The sequence below is a fragment of the Hemitrygon akajei genome, chromosome 7, assembly GCF_048418815.1.
Source record: "Hemitrygon akajei chromosome 7, sHemAka1.3, whole genome shotgun sequence".
NCBI classification, from domain to species: Eukaryota; Metazoa; Chordata; class Chondrichthyes; order Myliobatiformes; family Dasyatidae; genus Hemitrygon; species Hemitrygon akajei.
The window spans coordinates 93023541-93041811 of NC_133130.1; the positions used below are offsets into that span (position 1 = coordinate 93023541).

Consider the following 18271-nt stretch of genomic DNA (forward strand, 5'->3'; position numbering starts at 1 on the left):
GTACATTTGTAAATGGGTAAGCCCTTAAGTAATCTTGTAGATATTTCTCTAAAAGCTGCAAGGAGTACATTATGAATATTATTACAGTTAATCCTTTGAATGTTACTATAGATCATCAACTATAAGTGACAATAGTCAATTTCCTAAATACAATTGTAGTTTGTTCTCTGAAATCCTCTCACTCTTACTAAATGTTAAACTACAGGTGTTTCTTTGTTAATTCTGCGACTTGATCAATGGTCATCTCCCTGAGAAGTTTTACTTAATCTCCCAAACACTGGTGTACTCAATAGGCTAAATATAACAATAAATACAGGTCAGAATAACACTGCAGGCAATTACTTGAATACAGCAGATTATGGTTAATTGGGACACACAGGGACCAGTACATTTTGGCCCAATTATGTAGCTGCCCCAATTAGCAGAAATTTTCATAGAGAAGTATAAAAAAGACAAATTACTGTTTAACAAATTATCTATTTAAATGAAATACAGAATGGACTAGAAGTGTACCAATGCTACGACAGTATTATAAAACTGTATTAGTGCCTAATAGTTATCGACAGAATAATTTATCCATTGCACACAGTTACATATCGGGTGTCCAGGGAGGGGTAGCATCTCTGGTGAAGCATCCATTCTGGGGCAGCTCACTCATGTTTGATTCCCACTGGATACCCAGCTCTCACCTGTGGCTCCAAATTGCTGTTTGCATGTGACAGCAGTCACATCCTGGTATATCACTTTGACAGATGGGTTAAACCAGGGGAAGGTAGCTGGTGGGCCTCATACCCCAGTGAAATAGACTCTGGCATGTAAAGTCAGCTCTGACAGACTAGGCAGATGAGATCCAGTAGCCAAGAAGGCAGTTTGGCAATGCTTCATGGAGAGCAAAGGGCATCATAAGGCACAGAAGTAGTAATGGATATCAACTGCAACCAAGGAAGACCCCAGTTTGTGAGGACTACTTGTACTACTGGACCCAGACTTCCAAGGTCAAGAGAATGGAACTGTCCCAGTGCAACAGCTTTTCCACTTTAAAAACTCTCCCACACAGATTTCACAGTCATCATAGGATACTACAGACAACCAACACGTTGCTCTGTTCTTTGGATTGATTGTAAATGACAAAATAAGTGCATCCACCTAGTTCAGACAATGGACTGCCTTCATACAATGCTTTTGAAGATTGCTTCCTCCAAATCTTCATTTTTATTGTAATATTCAGGATGATTGCCAATACCTTCAAATTCTTAACTAGTTGTTGTAGTAGTGAAATCATTTTATTTTCACTTCTGGCAGTTTCAAGCATTTCCAAGTCAGAATGCTTGAAACTGCAGTGAACAAAATGGTTCTAATTTATCTTACTGCTTATTTCTCACTATCATTGACAAAAATCACGGACTTTTGAACACACAGGGCAACTGACGCTAGTTAGAAACTGTTTGCAACAGTCTCCTGACTCAATTAAGCAGCATAATGTCCCAAATACACAAAGGGGCTGGAGGGCACAGCAAAGTCAAGATGGCGCTAAACAGTGACTCTTTTGCTTGCATCTTCAGAAATAGATCTATTTCTATCTTTGATATCTCTTTTTTTTCCTTATTGAGGTTCTTTTGAAGGCCCTGACCTGGAGTTACACTCTGACTTTGGTTCTTTGCGGGAATGAGACCTGCTCTCAGGACCTCATGACAGGCTGCTTTTTGATATCCCAAGGACAAAGCCTGGAAGACTTGTGCACCTTCAGGGTGCCGGATTTTCATAGCTCAGGAGATGGGCCGATTCAAGGCTGGTGCCCCTGACTGAGGAGTCATGGGAGAACACAGAACACTGAGAGCTGCGGGCTAGATGCTGGCTGTGTGCCCAGAGACCTGAGCCTTACCAGGGCTGATTCTCTGGGCACAGAGCTCGGAAAAAGCGACGCAACAGACTTTTAACATTACAAATCAGCGAGTTGTTTTCTCCCCTCTCGCTGTGAAACAGGAAGACCTCTTTTTTCCTTATTAGGGAGAGAGCGAGAGAGCCTGTGGTATGTCAAATTACTGGGTAAACGAGTAGTCTTTGGGTACTGCAAGTCTGTCTTTGTTGAAGCTTTGCTGCACGCTGGAGGGCGCTAATGCTTTTTTGCTGCTGGGGGAGGGGGGATTGTTCTCTTGCAGCTACTTGTGAATGGGGGGAGCTGGGAGTGGCTCTGGGGTTCTAGTGTTTAACTGTCATTCATTCTTTAGAGCACTCCTCTATTTTCATGGATGTTTGAGAACAAAAATAATTTCAGGATGTATATTGTATACATTTCTCTGACATTAAATGCATGTACTGAACCGATTGAATCACAGCTATTTTCTTGTTTAGCTTTTGTTCTTTAAGAGTTGTCTCAAATAAGTGGCTGCCTCATTTAACTGATGAATCAATTAACTTGAATCCACTGTACTACCGTAGAGCAGCAAGGAATAAACTAAAGACAGTCTTCTAGCTATCAGAGAAGCTGATAATCAATCCTCTGACTGTGACTAATACCTTGAATATCACTGCTAATCTTCTGAATGCTAATTGAGTAAATCCTTTGAATACTGTAATCCACTAATTTTCCAAATACACGTAACCCTCAGGTTCAGTTGGCAGCACAAGTCTAGGGAAGACGATCTCTGACCCTGCCAAACGTGTGAAATTTGAGGTGCAAAACCTTTTGTTTGTGTGGATGCTGCATGATTTGTTTTCCTGTTACAAATCAGTGCCACAAAATAACAGTCTGTACATCGTATGCAATTTAGTTTCATAATTTAGCTTCATAATTCTTAATTTGACTAAAGGGTTAGTAAAGGAAACAAAAAGAAAAGGACCCATTTCAATGAAACAGTCTAGTGTGCACAAGTTGGACCTCACAGTTTCCCTTCCACTGATCCTCCAACAATTTCCCCAGGCTTTGTCGACTCTCAACCCCACTCTAAGTCTACTCCTTTCCGGTGTCTACAATCTCTCCTTTCTGGCATCTTCTCTCTCCATCTTCTGCCAAATAAAAGCCCCAGATCACCTCGGTGTCAGGAAAAAAACACTCCCCTCATTGGACGGCTCGCATTCCAAAGCATCCATTATCTCCAACCATAACCCAAACACCACTGCTACAGAAAGACCATTACATTAGCAGTGAAACCTTTCCCAGGGTGTTACATACAATTACAGATAATCCTTAAAATTCTATTACTGATAAGATATATACAGAATAAGCCTAATTTTTGGGGAGAAACTGTATAATTAATTGTCCAAATCCCTCCATTCTCTGCCTATCTAAGAAACTCTTCAACTTTTCTATCATGTTTGTCTCTACACCACCCCTGGCAGTGCATTCCAGGCACTACCATTTTCTGTGTAAAAACATTCACGCACATCTCCTTTGAATTTACCCATCTTGCCTTATGCATAACTTTCTAGTGTTACGATACGTCTCCGGCAACAATGAATATAGAATTGAGTCAAGTTTTATAAACGAATAAACAATTTATTAAACTCTGCTCAACAAAAATGAAAAAATGAAAAAGTGGTAAATGTGAAAGTTCAAGTGATTTATACTGTCAATTAGGAGAGACTTTCCTGAAGTAACGAATTCCTTGACGACATGACGTTACTGCTAATCCTAGCCGAAATATGCTTTGTCCGAAGGATTCACGATGAAGGAAATAAAAACGGCTTAAAGGAACTGACCTTCTTCTTGGCGAATGAACACTGCACAGCCCTTTCTACTCTTACAGGTAGGGGTTATCTCAGATGCAGGTCACTATTTCCTGAATGAAGATTCAATAAGGTCGATCCTGTATTAAACCGCCGAACTTTACTCGATCCTTCGAGTTCCCGCACTTCGGTAAAGTCTTCACTCTCCAATACTTAGACTTTAAAATTAAATCAAAGATACATTAAACAACTGGCAATGATTGGCAAGACTGCCAGCACAACGATTTTGTACCTTACAGTAGAAAGTAAAACTCCACTTTAAAACAAAACTGTGTAATGAGACAAATACGCAGCATAATGGAGTAACTGACAAATTAAACGACGACTCAACACAAAAAATTCTTGCGTCACAGCAGGCTTTACCATTTTATACCTGTTGGAAAATGTCATCACGTGACCTCACACCGGCGGGAAATTACATCACCCCACCATCACAAGACCATTACATCATGCTCACCAGGTACTCAATTACATCATGGTCATAAGACAGTTACAAGATACCCATGGCTTATGTAACATGAGTATTTGACATTTCAACCTTGAGAGAAAGATAGAGGCTAGCTACTTGACCGAGGCCTATCCTAATCTTGTAAACTTCTTTCAGGTCTCCACTCAGTCTGTTTCTCCAGAGAAAGCCTAACCAAAGTCACCTCATAACAATATGCCCTCTGATCTGGGCAGCATCTTGGTAAAACTCCATCTTGCACTCTCTCCAAGGCCTCCATATTTCTTTCTACAATACAGCAATTAGGATTGCAATGCTTCTGATGTGGTCTAACCTGAATTTTATAAAGATGCAACATAAATTCCTGACTCGAACTCAAAGCCTTAACTAATAAAGGCAAGCATGCCATAAACCTTCCTTATCACCCTATCAACCTGCCCAGCCACTTTCAGGGAGGAATGAACTAAATTGATTTGACTTCATTTCTTACATACTTCACATACACGAGGAGTAAAAATCGTTACATCTCTGTCTAAATGTGCAATTTATAGTAATTTGTAATAAATAGTATGTACAACAGGACAGTCAATATAACATGGAAATACAACTGTATCAGCGTGAATTAATCAATCTAATGGCTGGCGGAAGGAGCTGCCCTGGAGCCTATTGGTCCTGGCATTTATGCTGCGGTACAGTTTCCCAGATGGTAGCAGGTGGAATAGATTGTGGTTGGGGTAACTCAGGTCCCCAGTGATCTTTCAGACCCTTTTTATGCACCTGTCTCTGTAAATGTCCTGAGTAGTGGTAAGTTCACACCTACAGTTGCACTGGGCTGCCCACTCCACTCTCTGCAGAGTCCTGCGATTGAGGGAAGTACAGTTCCCATACAAGGCAGTGTGCCCCTGTAGAAAGTCCTTAGGATTTGGGGGCCCATACCAAACTTCTTCAACCATCCGAGATGAAAGAGGTGCTGCTGTGTTTTTTCACCGCACAGGCAGTTTGTACAGACCATGTGAGATCCTCAGTGATGTGTATGCCAAGGAACTTGAAGTTGTTCACCCTCTCAACCCCAGATCCACTGATGTCAATAGGGGTTAGCCTGTCTCCATTTCTCCTGTAATCCACAACCCGCTCCTTTGTTTTTGCAACACTGAGAGCAAGGTTGCTTTCTTGACACCACTGTGTCAGGGTGATGACTTCTTCTCTGTAGGATGCCTCATTATTATTTGAGATAAGGCCAATCAATGTAGTATCATGAACAAATTTAATTAGCAGATTGGAGGTGTGGGTGGCAACACAGTCATAGGTATACAGAGAGTAAAGGAGGGGGCTTAGGACACAGCCCTGTGGGACTCCTGTGTTGAGGGTCAGAGGGGCAGAGGTGAGGGAGCCCACTCTTACCACCTGTCGGCGATCTGACAGGAAGACCATGATCCAGCTGCATGAGGCAGGGTGAAGGCTGAGGCCTCTGAGCTTCTTGTCGAGCTTGGAGGAAATTATAGTGTTGAATGCTAAACTGTAGTCCAAGAACAGCATTCTCACATAAGCATCCTTCTTCTCCAGAAGTGTAAGGACAGTGTGTAGAGCTGTGGCTATTGTGTCATCTGTTGATTGGTTGTGTCGGTGGATGAATTGTAGGGGGTCCAGTGTGGGTGGTAGAATGCTGCAGATGTAGTCCTTGACCAGCCTCTCAAAGCATTTGCTTATTATTGAGATGAATGTGACAGGACAGGATACCAAAATGTTCAGGTAGGTTTTTTTTTAAAAACACAGAGTGAGTAGAATGCGCTGCCAAAGGTGGTGGAAGAAGCAGATACACAAGGAATATTTAAGAGACTATAAGATAGGCACATAGATGACAGAAAATGGAGGCTCTATGTGGGACGGAAAGTAGTAATCCTTCCAACTGCATTTGCCTGTGACCTCCAAGGTATCTTTCATGTAACATTTGAAGCTGTGCTTTTGTTGCAAGTGCACCTTTTGCAATACCCACACCATTAGATATTTGTGATAGAACTTAGTTTAATATCAAATCTTGTCTCACTTAGATAAAAGAATATAACACTTAATTGATTACACTGCTTGCTGATCCCTGAAACCAATTTTGGCAATGTGTGTCGAGAGCGTTTCTGAATAGTTTTCAGTTTGCTGTTCATGATATGAGAAAGATGGTGGCTGTTGGTGTCATGAAATCAGTTACTAAGAACAAAATTTCTCAAAGCTACCAAGGCCACCAGTAAAGTATTAAACAAGTACCACTAGCCACTAGGATTGAGTAAACCCTGAGACTGACAGCAAAATTACACCAATAGGATCCCTACCAAGCAAACTACAGGAATGTCATATGCAATGGTAGGTCATTAACCTAAAACATTAGCTCTGTATCTCTCTCCACAGCTGCTGTCTGACCTGCTGAGCTTTTCTAGCACTACAGTATCTCATTTTCACCATTAAATATTGGTCTGCCTACCAGCTCTTGGAATATGAATGCCTGGGTAAACCACTGTGATGTGAAACTGTATTGTCATTCATGTGGCAATGACCGAGGGATGAACAACAAGGTGCACTTTTTGTCCTCTAAGATGATCACAGACCTTCCGGTGGGAGATCAGAAAAGAAACCCTATCATAAATCTATGGGTAATTACCTGAGTGTGTCTGAGTGGCAGCAAATACTCCACAAGAGTAAGGAAGTATTTATCTATATCTTGTCCAGGTGTACAAAGGACATATGATTAGAAGGTCGGGTACTGATAAGAAGGTGCAATCAAGTGAGACGAAGATGGATTGTTAGATGACAAAAGGCTCACCAACCTTGCCTACAGCAGTTCATTTGATGGGTTTAATATTAACAGCAGCTGCAGACTAATAGACAAAGGACAATGTGGCTGAGCCTCAACAGTGGGTCCGGGTAAGTATAGATGGATATTTAATGGTTGGCCAAAAGGTCTGTTTTTCTTCTCAATGGCTACAATGCTCTGTGACTCTGCAAAATGGGATTACCCAGATTGATAAGGCATTCCATTAGAATACCCAGAAGGATAAAATGTCTCATCAGATTACCTGGATTGATGAGGTGCTCCCCAAGGTCAGCAGCTACAAGTCTGTGGAAAACAAAGGTGATCATCAACATCTGGAAGACAATATTCAGGCTACCATAAGACTATATGACCATAAAACATAGGAGCAGAATCACTGGCCAAATGGCTGATTTATATCTCTTAACCTCATTCTACTACCTCCTCCCCTTAATCTTTGCCATCCTTTCTGACTAAGAACCTACCAACACCGACCTTAAATGTACCCAATGACTTGGCCCCCACAGTTGTCTGTGGTAATGAATTCCGTTGATTCATTATCTTCTGGCTAAACAGATTCTTCCTCATCTCTAATCTAAAGGATTCCCTTCTCCGGCATTCTATCTCCCATTGTAATTTGATCTCCACATCCTGGCTACTGTTTGGAGATCTGTGCATAAATCCCATCAAGGAGTTTTTACCTAGCAGGTTCTTAACTCTTCCCAACAAGGATTCTACATCTTCTGATCCTATGTCATCTCTTTCTAAGAATTTGATTTAAATTTTTACTAACAGGGCCACCCCACCCCATCTGCCTAACTGCTTGTCCTTTTGATACAATACTTATCTTGGATGTTAAGCTCCTAACAGCGACCTTCTTGTAGCCGAGACTTAGTGAAGCCCATAACATCATACTTGCTAGTTTTTGTGCTACAATATCACCTACCGTATTCCATACACTGCTTGCAATCAAATATAACATCTTCATTCCTGTTCATCTCCCTCTTTCAATTTTGCCTCCATGTTCCTAAAAGCTAAATAATTTTCCCTTTAAAAACTTTGCCTTTCTATTTATTCTGGAGACTTTTATAAACTCTTCTGCACTCTCCTTCCTTTTGACGTTATCCTCTCTTGTCCACACTGTTGAGCCCAATCTCTACTATTTAATTTAAAGACAGAAATCAACCCATTCCACTGACTACAACCATGCCCTATCAGGTACCTCACAGTTTCACTATACACTGCACCTACATATAAACCAACTGCCCCAACCCGTCATATCACTCCGGTTCCAAATCCCTGCCAAATTAATCTAAGCTCACTCCAACACCGCGAGCAAACCTGCCCTCAAGGGTATTGGTCCCTCTCAAGTGCAGGTGTAGCCCATCCTTTTTGTGCATGTCATACCTTCTCCAGAAAAGATTACAATGATCCACAAATTTGAAACACTGCCTCCTGCCCAAATTCCTCAGCCATTCATCCATCAAATCATCTTATTCTTGGTACCGCTATGTACCATGACTTCTGGCTACTCACCCCCTCCCTTGGGATGCTGTGGACCTGATCAGAGACATCCCTGACCTTGGCACTTGGGAGGCAACGTACCATCCACGTGTCTCTTTCATGCTCACAGAATCTCCTTTCAGCTCCCTAACTAGTCAATCCCCTATCATCAATGCACTTCTCTTTTCCTCCCTTCGCTTCTGAGCTACACACTTAATGCCAGAGACCTGGTTGCTGCAGCTTTCTCCTGATAGCCCCTGCCACCCCTACCAACAGTATCCAAACAGTACACTTATTATTAAGGGGAATGGCCATAGGGGTATTCTGCACTTTATGTCTATTCTCTTTCCCTCTCCTGGTAGCAATCAAGCTAACTGCATCCAGCAACTTAGGGGTGACTACCTCGTTCATGCTCTTGTACGAGCCGAAGATCATCCAGTTGCAGCTCCATATGCTCCAGTTGGTATGCAGCTCCATACCAACACAGTATGTAAGAAGATGCAACTGGGCGTACTTCATGCAGATGTAGTCATCATGGAGACTGGAGTTCTCACAGAGTTCCCACATGAAGATCACACCACTGACCCTGGACCTATTCACATTCCGCTAGCTATGCACCATCTCAGGCAAGACCCACGGTGGTACTACCTGTACTTACGTAAATAAGAACTGATGTATGGATGCTTTAGCAGTGGCATCCCATTGTTAACCGATGATTTGAGTTCACTTCTGTGAAGTGCAGACCATCTTATTTACTGAGGGAGTTCACTACAATTGTGTTGGTAGCTGTATATATCCCCCCACCCCTGCCCACCACTACTGCTGATGTGGCACTGCGTGAGCGCCATCAGTGACTTTCAAACCAAACACCCCAATAGTATCTTCATTATTGCTGGTGATTTTAACCATGTGAACCTGAAGACCTTTCCTGTCCATATACCTATCCAATTTTACTTTAAATGACAATATCAAACCTGCCTCTACCACTTCTACTGGAAGCTCGTTCCACACAGCTACCACTCTCTAAGTAAAGAAATTCCCCCTCATGTTACCCCTAAACTTTTGCCCCTTAACTCTCAACTCACGTCCTCTTGTTTGAATCTCCCCTACTCTCAATGGAAAAAGCCTGTCCATGTCAACTCTATCTATCCCCCTCATAATTTTAAATACCTCTATCAAGTCCCCCCTCAACCTTCTACGCTCCAAAGAATAAAGACCTAACTTGTTCAACCTTTGTAACTTAGATGCTGAAACCCAGGTAACATTCTAGTAAATCTGCTCTGTACTCTCTCTATTTCGTTGACATCTTTTCGGTGACCAGAACTGTACACAATACTCCAAATTCGGCCTCACCAATGCCTTGTACAATTTTAACATTACATCTCAACTCCTATACTCAATGCTCTGATTTATAAAGGCCAGCATACCAAAAGCTTTCTTCACCACCTTATCCACATGAGATTCTACCTCCAGGGAACTATGCACTATTATTCCTAGATCACTCTGTTCTACTGCATTCTTCAATGCCCTACCATTTACCATGTATGTCTTATTTTGATTATTCCTACCAAAATGAAGCACCTCACACTTATCAGCATTAAACTCCATCTGCCATCTTTCAGCCCATTCTTCTAACTGACCTATATCTCTCTGCAAGCTTTGAAACCCTACTACATTACCTACAACGCCACCTATCTTAGTATCATCAGCATACTTACTAATCCAATTTACCACCCCATCATCCAGATCATTAATGTATATGACAAACAACATTGGACCCAGTACAGATCCTTGAGGCACACCACTAGTCACCGGCCTCCAACCTGACAAACAGTTATCCACCACTACTCTCTGACATCTCCCATCCAGCCACTGATGAATCCATTTTACTACTTCAATATTAATACCTAACGATTGAACCTTCCGTGTGGAACCTTGTCAAAGGCCTTACTGAAGTCCATATAGACAACATCCACTGCTTTACCCTTGTCAACTTTTCTAGTAACTTCAAAAAATTCAGTAAGATTTGTCAAACATGACAAATCCATGTTGACTGTTCCTAATCAGACCCTGTCTATCCAGATAATTATATACACCATCTCTAAGAATACTTTCCATTAATTTACCCATGACTGACGTCAAACTTACAGGCTTATAATTGCGAGGTTTACTCTTAGAACCCTTTTGAACAATGGAACAACATGAGCAATACGCCAATCCTCCGGCACCATCCCCGTTTCTAATTACATTTGAAATGTTTCTGTCAGGGCCCCTGCTATTTCTATACTAACTTCCCTCAAGGTCCTAGGGAATATCCTGTCAGGATCCAGAGATTTATCCACTTTTATATTCCTTCAAAGCGCCAGTACTTCCTCCTCTTTAATCATCATAGTTTCCATAAGTACCCTACTTGTTTCCCTTACCTTACACAATTCAATATCCTTCTCCTTGGTGAATACTGATGAAAAGAAATTGTTCAAAATCTCCCCCATCTCTTTTGGCTCCACACATAGCTGTCCACTCTGATTCTCTAAGGGACCAATTTTATCCCTCACTATCCTTTTGCTATTAATATAACTGTTGAAACCCTTCAGATTTATTTTCGCCTTACTTGCCAAAGCAACCTCGTATCTTCTTTTAGCTTTTCTAATTTCTTTCTTAAGATTCTTCTTACATTCTTTATATTCCTCGAGCACCTCATTTACTCCATGCTGCCTATATTTATTGTAGATATCTCTCTTTTTCCTAACCAAATTTCCAATATCCCTTGAAAACCATGGCTCTCTCAAACTTTTAACCTTTCTTTTCAACCTAACAGGAACATAAAGATTCTGTACCCTCAAAATTTCACCTTTAAATGACCTCCATTTCTCTATTTCATCCTTCCCATAAAACAAATTGTTCCAATCCATTAAATCCTTTCGCATCTCCTCAAAATTAGCCTTTCTCCAATCAAAAATCTCAACCCTGGGTCCAGTCCTATCCTTCTCCATAATTATATTGAAACTAATGGCATTGTGATTACTGGACCCGAAGTGCTCCCCAACACATACGTCCATCACCTGACCTATCTCATTCCCTAACAGGAGATCCAACACTGCCCCTTCTCTAGTTGGTACCTCTATGTATTGCTGCAAAAAACTATCCTGCACACATTTTACAAACTCCAAACCATCCAGCCCTTTTACAGTATGGGGTTCTCAGTCTATGTACGGAAAATTAAAATCTCCCACAATCACAACCTTGTGCTTACTACAAATATCTGCTATCTCCTTACAAATTTGCTTCTCCAATTCCACTCTCCATTAGGTAGTCTATAATACACCCCTGTATGTGTTACTACACCTTTCCCATTCCTCAATTCCACCCAAATAGCCTCCCTAGACGAGCCCTCTAATCTATCCTGCTAGAGCACCGCTATAATATTTTCTCTGACAAGCAATGCAACACCTCCCCCTTTTGTCCCTCTGATTCTATCACACCTGAGGCAATGAAATCCAGGAATATTTAGTTTCCAATCACACCCCTCCTGCAACCATGTTTCACTAATAGCTACAACAGCATATTTCCAGGTATCAATCCATGCTCTAAGCTCATCCACCTTTCTTACAAAGCTCCTAGCATTAAAATAAATGTATTTTAAAAATTCTCCACCTCTTCCTTTCTGTTTATCTCTAATGGTGCAAACAACTTTACTATCTTCTTTTTCTTCCTTCTCCCATACATCTGTTCCTACACTCTGGTTCCCCTCCCCCCTTGTATCTAGTTTAAATCCACTGCAGCCTCTCTAGCAAACCTACCTGCAAGAATATTTGTCCCCCTCCAGTTCAGATGTAAACTGTCCCGCCGGAACAAGTCCCACCTTTCCTGGAAAACTGCCCAATTATCTATAAATCTGAAGCCCTCCCTCTTGCACCATGTCTTCAGCCACATATTGATCTGCGCTATCTTACTATTTCTAAACTCGCCTGCACATGGCACTGATAGCAATCCTGAGATTGCTATCCTGGAGGTCCTGTCCTTTAACTTGGCGCCTAAGTCCCTAAACTCACTTTTCAGGACCTCCTCACTCTTCCTACCCATGTCATTGGTCCCTACATGGACCACAACATCCGGCTGCTCACTCTCCCTCTTGAGAATACTGAGATATCGAGGACCCTGGCACCAGGGAGGCAACAGACCATCCGAGATTCTGGATCTCTTCCACAGAACCTCCTATCTGTCCCCCTAACTATCGAATCCCCTATCACTACTGCTCTCCTCTATTCCCTCCTTCCATTCTGAGCTGAGGGTCCAGTCTCAGTGCCAGAGACGCAACCACTGCAACTTGTCCCTGGTAGGTCATCCCCACCAACAGTATCCAAAACGGTATACTTATTGTTGATGGGAACGGCCACAGGGGTGCTCTGCTCATTCTGTCTAATCCCCTTCCCTCTGCTGACAGTCACCCAACTACCTGTCTCCTGATCTCCCTGTAACTCCAGTTTATTTCTGCCTCTGCCTCCCAAATGATCCGAAGTTCATCTAGCTCCAGCTCCAGTTCCCTAACTCGGTTTGTCAGGAGCTGCAGCTGGATGCACCTTTTCCAGGTGTAGTCATCAGGGACAACAGTGCTCGCCCTGACTTCCCATATACTGCAAACGGAGCACTCAACTGCCCTAACTGCTGCCTCCATTACCTACTCCTAAGGTGATTAAATTAATTAAAGGAGCTTACCTGGCCTTACTTCACTTGGAGTGAAGCTCGTCCTCAGCTTCTGCTCGCTTTTTAAATTCTCCCGCTGCCTCACGGGCTGACTTTCACGCACTTGCGCAGTCGTGCCCCGTTCAAACCTCGCCGAAGCCTGTTGAGCCAAAGCCGTCCCACTCTGCCTCAGTCTACTCCGATGATGGCCGCTGTATATGGTGGTCTTTTTTTTTTTAACACTTGGCACGCTATGTCGCGCGCCTGCACGGTCTAGCCTTTTTACCCCGATCAGTTAAAAAAAACGGCTTTTCCTTGAAATGCCTTTACTTCTTCCCTCTCCAGTTCTTGCTTCGATTTAAAAGACCAGTGTCAAAGAAGGCGACAGTCACCTGCCTAAATGACTATCAGCTGGTGGCAATAACATCAACCATTATGAAATGCTTTGAGTGGCTGGTCATGGAGCTCATTAAAGCCTTTCTTCCAGCTACACTGGACCTTATTTCTCAAAATGATCCACAGATGATGCAATAGCCTCTCTGTCCTGACCCAACTGGAAAATGGGGTCTCATATGCCAGACTGCTGTTTATAACTTCAGTTCAGCATTCAACACCATCATACCCCAGAAACTGGTGGGGAAACTGACCTCACTGGGTCTCAACACTCCCTCTGCAATTGGATATTAGACCACAGGCCGCAGCCAGTCCATCTGGGCAGCAATGTCTCTCGTCCCATTATGTTGAGCACTGGCACCCCCACCCCCCAAGGCTGTGTGCTCAGCCCTCTGCTGTTCACACTGCTGACGCATGACTATGTCACAGGACCCAGCTCAAATCGTGTCATCAAGTTTGTTGATGACCCAACAGTGGTTCGACTTATTAAGAACGACAACGAGACAGAGTATAGAGAGGAAGTGGAGTGGATGGTGGACTGGTGTGAGAAGAACAACCTAAGCCTGCACATGGAGAAGACCAAGGAACATTTATCAGGAGCGCTGCATACACAGGGTCCTTAGTATTATTAAGGATAATTTATGAAGATACGGTTAAAAATCTACAGATGGCCTTTTCCCTTGCTGCCACTGCCATGGGTCACATGCACGCTCCCGGCAAGGGCTTGTCCCAGTCAGCTCTACCTTACAGACGAAGTGTGCCCATATGGCTAAAGCTCACATCTGATGACGTAGAAGAACAGATTTACAAGCTGGCAAAGAAGGGGTTGACCCCATCACTGATTGGTGTGATCTTGAGGGATTGCCATGGTGTTGCCCAGGTCTGTTTTGTTACTGGAAAGAAAATCCTCAGGATCCTCAAGTCCAAGGGTCTGGCTCCTGACCTTCCAGAAGATCTGCACCATTTGATCAAGACTGCTGTGGCTGTGCGCAAGCACTTGGAGAGGAACAGAAAGGATAAAGATGCCAAGTTCCGCTTGATTCTTATTGACAGCAGAATCCACAGACTGGCCTGGTATTACAAGTCCAAGAGGGTGCTTCCACCCAAATGGAAATATGAATCCTCTACCGCTTCAGCACTTGTAGCCTAAGGACTCTGTTCATTGACTGAATAGATCTCAGAAAAAAATAAATCAATTTGTCATGCAAAAAAAATCTACAGACAAATCACATATAAATAACAAACTAAAGTGCATAATTAATAAGTGCATCCATCCAGCATCCTGTTTGACTTTCTACCATCAGGCAGGAGACTACAATGCATAAAAACAAAAACGGTCAGGATGAGAAACAGTTTCTTCCCTCAGTATAATGGATTTCTGAACTCCCGGCCGCATCGTACTCTTAAGTTCCCTGGTTAATCTGTTCCATACCTTCCAATATTTGAAATTAATGCACTTTAGTTTGTTATTTGTGCAATTCATCTATAGATTTTACCCATACCTTCATACATTTTCATGTTTTATGTGTACTCCTGTGCTTTACACCCTGGTTCAAAGAAACATTGTCTCATTTCTATATGTATTAACAATGAACAACTTGACTTGACTAGGAGACAAAGAAAGAAACTTAGCTGGAACAACACATACAAACTCAGCAGGTCAGGCAGCATCCAATGAAATGAACAGATGGTCAACATTTTGGGCTGAGACCCTACTTCAGCACTGAGAAGGAAGGGAGAAGAAGCCAGAATAAAAAGTGGGGATGGGGTGGGGAAAGAGGCTAACTGGAAGGTGAGTGGGAAAGGTCTATGGCTGGAGAAGGAATCTGATAGGAGAGGAGAGTGGATCATAGGAGAAAGGGAACGGGGGGGGGGGGGGAACTAAAGGGAAGTAATAGGCAGATGAGAAGAAGTGAAAGTTCAGAGTGGGAAGTAGAGAAAGCAGAGAAAGGAGACAATTTGTTTACCAGAAGGAGAAATCGATATTCATGTCATCAAGTTGGAGGCTACCTAGATGGAATAAAAAGTGTTGCTCCTTCACCCTGAGGGTGGCCTCATCTCGCACAAGGGGAGGCCATGGACTGACATGTCAGAACAGGAATGGGAATTGGAATTTAAATGTTTGACCACCAGGAAGTCTCATTTGTGGTGGATGGTGTGGAGGTGCTTGATGAAGCAGTCCATCTGCCCGCCACCCCACTCGGGATAGGGTTCCCCTTGTCCTCACCTACCACCCCACCAGCCTCCAGGTCCAATGTATAATTCTCCGTAACTTCCGCCACCTCCAACGTTATCCCACTACCAAGCACATCTTTCACTCCCCCCCTCATTCTGCTTTCCGCAGGGATCGCTCCCTACATGACTCCCTTGTCCAGTCATCCCCCCCATCCCTTCCCTCCGATCTCCCTCCTGGCACTTATCCTTGTAAACGGAACAAGTGCTACACCTGCCCTTACACTTCCTCCCTCACCACCATTCAGGGCCCCAGACAGTCCTTCCAGGTGAGGCGACACTTCACCTGTGAGTCGGCTGGTGTGGTATACTGCGTCCGGTGCTCCCGGTGTGGCCTTTTATATATTGGTGAGACCCGACGCAGACTGGGAGACCGTTTTGCTGAACACCTACACTCGGTCCGCCAGAGAAAGCAGGATCTCCCAGTGCCCACACATTTTAATTCCACGTCCCATTCCCATTCTGATATGTCTATCCATGGCCTCCTCTACTGTCAAGATGAATCCAAACTCAGGTTGGAGGAACAACACCTTATATACCGGCTGGGTAGCCTCCAACCTGATGGCATGAACATTGACTTCTCCAACTTCCGTTAATGCCCCTCGTCCCCTTCTTACCCCATCCCTGACATATTTAGTTGTTTTTTTTTCTCTCTCTGCTCATCACTCTGCCTGTTCTCCATCTCCCTCTGGTGCTCCCCCCTCCCCCTTTCTTTCTCCCAAGGCCTCCCGTCCCATGATCCTTTCCCTTCTCCAGCTCTGTATCACTTTCACCAATCACCTTTCCAGCTTTTAGCTTCATCCCACCCCCTCCGGTCTTCTCCTATCATTTCGCATTTACCCCTCCCCTCACTACTTTCAAATCTCATAGTATCTTTCCTTTCAGTTGGTCCTGACAAAGGGTCTCGGCTCGAAACATCGACAACGCTTCTCCTCATAGATGCTGCCTGGCCTGCTGTGTTCCAACAGCATTTTGCATGTGTTGTTTGAATTTCCAGCATCTGCAGATTTCCCCGTGTTTCCCCAATTTATAGCAGGTCTCACCAATGTAGAGGAGGCTGCATTGGGAGAACCAGATAGATGGCCCTAGCAAATTTGCAGATGAAGTGTTTCCTCAAATGGAAGGTCTGCCTGGGAGCCTGAATGGAGGTGAGGGATGAGGTGTATGGGCAGGTGCACTTAGGCTGCATGCAGGGAGGGAATTAGTGGGGAGGGAGGAATGGACAAGGGAATTGCAGACAGAATGATCCTTGCAGAATGTTGGGGGTGGGTAGAGGTAAAGATATGTTCAGCAGGAGGATCCCTTTAGAGATAGTGGAAGTTGTGGAGTATCAATATGTTGGATGCAGAGGCTGATGGGTGGTAGGTAAGGATAAGAGGAACTCATCACTTTTAAGGCAGTGGGAAGAAGGGGTGAGCGTGGATGTATGTGAAATGGAAGAGATGCGGGTGAGAACAGCGTCAGTAGTGGAGGAAAGGAAACTAAGGAAACTCCATTCTTTAAAGGAGGACATCTCTGATTTCCTGGAACAGAAAGCTGCATCCTGAGGATAAACTTGGTGGAGGTGGAGAAACAGAAAAGGGAATGCAGGAGATAAGACACGACAGGTAAAGTTGAGGTAATTGTGAAAACAGCAGGTTTATAGAAGATGCTGTTTGACAATTTGTCTCCAGAGATGGAGAGAGAGGTCGAGAAAGGGTGGGGGGCGGGGGAGGAAGGTAGCAGAAATGGACCAAGTAAATTTATAGGCAGGGTGGAAGTTGGAGGCAAAGTTGATAAAATTGATGAGCTCAGCATTGGTGTATGAAGTAGCACCAATGCAGTCATCAAAGTAGCAGAGGAAGAGTTGGGGAGTATAATTGGGGAAGACTTGGAACATGGACAACATAGCCAACAAAATGGCAGGCATAGCTGGGGCCCATAAGTACTCAAGTCTGGAGAAGATTGGAGGAGTCAAAGGAAAAATTGTTCAGGGTGAAGACCAGTTCTGCCAGATGGAGGAAAGTGGTGGTAGAGTGGGATTAGTTGGTTCTTTTATCAAGAAAGAAGCAGAGAGCTTTGAAGCCTTCTTGATGGGGGATAAAAGTGATAGGGACTGAACATCTATGGTGAAGATGAGGCAGTCAGGGTAAGGGAATTGAAAGTTATTTAAGAGATGAGAGCATGAAGTGCTGTGGATGTAGGTGGGAAGGGACTGAACCAAGGGGGATACAATGGAATCAAGATATGAGGACACATGTCCAGTGGGGCAGGAGCAGACAGAGACAATGGGTCTACCTGGGCAATCCGGTTTGTGGATCTTGGGTAGGAGGTAGAAGCAGGCAGTGTGTAGTAAGGGAACTACGAGCTTGGTGGCAATGGACGAGAGTTTTCCAGAGTGGATGAGGTCAGTGATAGTGTAGGAGACAGTTTTCTGATGGTCTAGAGGGCAGCCCTCTTCGATGGATAGGTATGAGGTGTCAGAGTTGCCACCTGGCCTCAGCTAGGTAGAG

At 43.6% G+C, this 18271-nt stretch overlaps 1 protein-coding gene across 1 annotated transcript; it reads left to right on the forward strand.

Moving 5' to 3' along the window:
- The first annotated feature begins 14241 nt into the window (after nucleotides 1-14241).
- LOC140730022 (small ribosomal subunit protein uS15-like) lies at nucleotides 14242-14697 on the forward strand. The gene has a single exon (XM_073050171.1). The coding sequence runs from the start codon at nucleotides 14242-14244 to the stop codon at nucleotides 14695-14697; it is 456 nt and encodes a 151-aa protein (XP_072906272.1).
- The last annotated feature ends 3574 nt before the right edge of the window (nucleotides 14698-18271 follow it).